The 5304-nt window shown below is 36.5% G+C and overlaps 1 protein-coding gene across 2 annotated transcripts in view; it reads right to left on the reverse strand.

Moving 5' to 3' along the window:
* The window catches only part of LOC128246974 (uncharacterized), a 17994-nt gene extending 15555 nt beyond the window's left edge, over nucleotides 1–2439 (reverse strand). Inside the window, exons 1-2 of one of the 2 annotated variants that reach the window (XM_052974155.1) lie at nucleotides 2185–2439; nucleotides 1383–1518 (exon numbers count right to left, since the gene is read on the reverse strand). Coding sequence is in view for 1 of the 2 variants with exons in the window: in XM_052974156.1 (XP_052830116.1) it covers nucleotides 571–1485 (915 nt within the window). In the remaining variant the exon portion in view is untranslated. Of the gene's footprint in view, nucleotides 1–13; nucleotides 1519–2184 lie in introns of those variants that run through there. The other variant, XM_052974156.1, reaches the window with a different exon arrangement.
* Between the last annotated feature and the right edge of the window lie 2865 nt (nucleotides 2440–5304).

Raw genomic sequence — 5304 nt, forward strand, 5'->3', positions numbered from 1 at the left:
TCTCTCTAAAGGAGACTACGGCAGCGGTACTGGAAATTAATAGTTATCGCCAAGCCAACATGGCAGTCCCAAAATTAGGACGAAAGCTGCCGTGAATTAGCTCCAAGCAGCCATCGCCTCTAGCTAGCTATGTGACACACGAAACCTGTGTCCTTTATAACCTTCGAACAGGGGAGGTCAGCAGCGTCCCCCTGCTGGTTTGGCATCTGCAGACTAGTTTCAGGGTGTTGCCCCTTGTCAATGCAGAGCAGCCAAGCCCTAGCCAGGCGGCGCTGCTGACTATCTGTTCGAAGGTTATTTATCTAATTTCAGTGGAATCTATCCACTGGTTTTCATATATATATATATATATGTCTGGATGTATGTAAGTGTACGTATATATATACGCACAAATATACACATAGACATGCACACATACATATATGCGTGCATACAAACACACATATACACGTGCAGACATACATACATACGTACATACAGACATACATACAATCCTTATAATGTATTGCTGAACAGATTTACCCTACTATATCAAAGGATATAATGTTAGTTTAATATCACTTTATAAGATTAATTTATTTCAGTTAACTCGTGCGAGGGATGACCGTTAGATTTTGTATATTTCCTTGAACATAAATTCCGAATACTTTGTCTTATAGTGGCATCGAAAAGCCACAGAAACGGTAAAAGCAGGAAGATGACAATATTTGTAACCCGATCAATGACAAAAAAATTAGCATGCATTAGTCCCACAAACCCAGCAACAATCATATTGTTTAGAAAGTATAAAATTACAGTCACTATTGTAATAATAATCAAAGTTATCACTTGTGATTTCATCATCTCTTGTTCTTTACTCTTGATGGCAATGTAGATCAGGAAGCCTATAAAGACTAACATTGCAATCAACAACAGAATACTTATTACAAACTGAGCAACAATGGCACTGTTATAGTAGGAAACATAGCAGCCATTTGAAGGTTGGTGTGAAAAAGCTAGAATGATTACCAAAGTTTTGATACTAATAAAGACCCACAAAATTCCTATCAATACGGATTGGATAATTAGGAAAATTTGATTTTCGTATCTGCTTGGCCTAAAATACTTCACGATAAACTCGCAGCAAAGAGGTATAAGGAAATACTTATCACCTTCGTTAACCGTGTAAGCTAATATAACGATGAATAGGCAATGAGATTTTGGCAAATCTCGAACTATAAAGACATGCAAACTCTGGAAATAAGCAAACAAAGCAACGAGAGCATAGTTCAGAAAATAGTTCAGTAGTGACAAAGAGCGCGTTTTCCCATGAGATTTACGATCTAGGAAAACGGCGACTATTAGAAATATGTCGAACAGGACAACTATGATAATCGATATACACATGAATATGTTCAACCGTCCAAAGGCATCATTTCGGAAAACTTCGTATTCGTATTCGTATTCGAAATGGTAATCGTAGCTCTGGTTAGTCGTCACTTCCATATTGCTTTTTAGGTAGTTAAAATCGTCACAAGTCTGAAATGGAGACAATTAAAGCAATCAAGATACCAACCAGTTAAATTCTATATCTTTATATACTTACAATGGTAATTGAATTATAATAATAATTATTTAATAAAATAAAACAATGAGAGATAGCAATTAGCAAGAATTAGTTATAGACACATTTAATAAAGGTCTGTTCTTACTATAACTATGTGTGTGTGAGTCTAACTGCAAAACATACATTGTAGTCTCGTATAACCAAATTTTATTCTCGTTGAATCTGATATATCAGAAAAATGGATCAAAGAAATGAAAATAAAGTGAAAAGCCCCTCAGTTGAACACAGTTTATCTGCAACCCCCAAATTCTAGGAAAACAGAGCATAACATTGACTTTTATATTGTAGATTTCCTTGTCGGCTAGTCGAAGTAAACGACTTTTGGATGTAATGAACTAAAAGGGATAGAGACTGATGAAATCTCTACGGCACAGTTTAGAGTCTCGCATGAAGAAATGTAAAATTTTTTGTGTCTCTGGCTTTCAGAAAGTTAGTTAACATAATACAGGTAGAACGAGGAAGTGCTTTGTTAAGCACAATTTACGAGGCAAATTGTTATGTTTCCCTCGGGTGACTCGCAGAGATAACACAACGAGTTATACATTTATTGTTCAATTACATACAAAGAACGCACTCACCCAATGTTCGTTATGAATAAACAAAAGTCATGTCCGCCATATATATATCAATGACCTTTTACTACGACAGTCCCACAAGACAACAACAATGAAACAATGAACTCAGACGAACCACATGACACACGGAACGTCAGACGAATTACATATCTAACAGTCCATATAACACAAATAATTTCACCACATGCATATCTAAAACTTATCCAGACAAGGGGGTTGAACTTAAAAATAGAGGACTAAAAACCATCGCTACTTGAAAACAGGCAATGAACTGGTGCCACCAGGAAATCTTTTGAACGGATTAAAAAGCTTTATACAAAAATTAATCCTTACGTGGATTACTGTTTTGTAAAAAAAAGTTGTATTGTTGGAGAAAGCATCAAACGTTTATACGTTGAAGAAAAAGACATGCAGCATAACGTTATCTTATAAAATTAATATTTAACCCCCCCTTCCTACACACGCACACACACACACACACACACACACACACACACATACACACAAGGGGTAAGTCTGGTCCCAAAATATAGAATCTCTTACAGATAGAAGCTAAATAAATCGCCGCTCCCCTAATTAGCATTGTGACCTTTAATAAGCGGTGTGTAATAAGTGACATGGATGTGACAAAATATTCTACAAAAAAGCTTATTTAGTCACTCCCCCAACAAGCCTGATTATTCTTGTTATCTCAAATACTGGGTAATCAGTCTCCGAAGAACCGAATTGCGTATAGCTCACAAGGATATTCTAGATATTTAAATACACTTGATAAAATATCAAACATTATTTATAGAATAATGCTCCGTAACGTGAGCCTCAAGACTCCTCACAGGCGCCATCTCCAAAACATACAATATAACCCATAATTCTACTTACAATGCCATAAACACAGAAACAAAGGAGCTAGCTACCCGCCTTAATACAGAGTATCGCATGGACTGGCTTGCTAGGCGACTCCCCTGCCCATATATTACCCTTAAGGACCGTAATCCCAAATGCAGGCTGATCAACCCCTCCAAAACGAAATAAGTACCGTTAGCAAGTGTTATGGGTTCAGTGGCCATCTGTCGTTCATCAACACTGTATTTAAGACTCGACTACTACAAGATGATCTAGCTAAGATAATGAGCGAAATGTCATTTATGTACCCTGAAACCATGCTGTGTTACCTCTCAAAGTTTGCTTTCCTGCCATGTGATAACGATTACAAATAAAATAGTTATTTCCCCCTTTAAGAAAAAAAAATTAAATTGAAAATGTCGACACTTCAAAAAGTCGTCGGTAGCTACCGCTGTCCGCCCTTTTCTCTTTTTTCTTCCCTTAATCATTAATACAACTTTCGTGTCACGTAGACTGAAAGAAAGAAATTTATGAGATATTTTTGGAATCACGGGTACTTGATATTTTTTCCTTAAAGGGGGAAAAATTACCATTTTATTCAAAATAAAATATTTATCTTATCTTAGTCAAGAGGCAGTAAAAACAGAAACCATTTCGAACAAATGAACCCTAGGACTTATCATTTTTGAAGCCTAGTACTTATTCTATCGGTAACTTTTGCCGGACTGATAAGTTACAGGGACGTAAACACACCACCACCGGTTGTCAAGCGGTGGTGGAGACAAACACAGGCACAGAGACACACACACATTGACATTGACATAAAAATACATATATAGCTTAGACAACTGAGGTTTCGGCCAGTATAGGCCCATGCCATGTCTAACATAGCACTACTTGGTGAAGTCTTTTAGTCATACGTGGGGCACCATGGCCCATTCTAGCAAAGAGTTATTATTGTTGGAGACATTTTCGGATGTAGGAGGTTGGTCCGGGATTTTTTTGAGAAATTTGTCCAGAGAACTTTTGAATTTTATGGGATCAGTTTCCGTTTTGATGCGTCTACCAAATCCCCTCACAATGCTTTGGTCAGCCTGAAGCTACTGTCGAAGGTGCCACGCAGCGGGACCCAACCTGAACCATGTGGTTGAGAAGTAACCCCTCGATATAAAGTATGGGGGATTACATATGATGGAAAAAAAGAAAAAAACGTATATACGGTATACATTAAGAGAAGGGAAGTATACATAGTATACGGCATCAGAAGAAGAAGAAGAAGAAGAAGTAGTAGTAGTAGTAGTAGTAGTAGTAGTAGTAGTAGTAGTAGTAGTAGTAGTAGAAGAAGAAGAAGTAGTAGAAGAAGAAGAAGAAGAAGAAGAAGAAGAAGAAGAAGAAGAAGAAGAAGAAGAAGAAGAAGAAGAGAGTGAGGTGCTGTCCTCGAGAGAATTTATGAAAAAGTAGGTGAAAATTAGGAAAATGACAAGAGTGGAACCATTCTCAGTGTAGATCTTTGAGTCGGAAGAAAGAAGCTGGAGAGGATACTCGTCCTTGGTATCCAGGGTGATCATGGATGGTAGGGTTCCACGATTATCGCTGGAGGTCCTCCTGCATCAGAAGGAAACCTATCCTGATTTGGTGTGAATTAATAATCGAATTTCTTGGGAAGACCTTTGTCGTCTTACATTTCATTTCCACTAAATATATCTATTTCCATGCCTTTAAGCTTTATTCTAATTCACCTATCGCTCCATATCTCTCCACTATTAGTTTTCTGCTAATTTCTTTCTTTCTCCTTCTCTTTCTATAAACCACCTTGACGTTGTATCTACGAACGGTTTTTTAAGAAAAACTTGCTTGCATTCCCTTCATCATATACGCAGTCATCACATTCCGTTAAAATGCCTTATTGATGTGTTTGGTTTCTTTCTTTCCCTGATAAGAAGATTGCATTGTTTTACACCATTTTATTCCTTCTGGAATAATACCAATGTTTTCTTCAAAACATATGTCGGAAGTAAAAGGATTTGAATAACACCTGTGTTTCACTCTATTCATTTATTTATTCATTTATTTATTTATTTATTTATTTATTTATAATATACAAAAAAAATTAATCTAAACCTGGAGTTTCTACCTTTATAAGTAGGCTGTTACATCCTTGGTACTTGCGTGAATTTTTGCTACACTGGTAACTATTTATTTATCTTTTCCGTGTAATTTGTAAACATTGAAAAAACACTCATACATACATACATACATACATACATACATACATACATA

The sequence above is a fragment of the Octopus bimaculoides genome, chromosome 17 (assembly GCF_001194135.2).
Source record: "Octopus bimaculoides isolate UCB-OBI-ISO-001 chromosome 17, ASM119413v2, whole genome shotgun sequence".
Taxonomy (NCBI): Eukaryota; Metazoa; Mollusca; class Cephalopoda; order Octopoda; family Octopodidae; genus Octopus; species Octopus bimaculoides.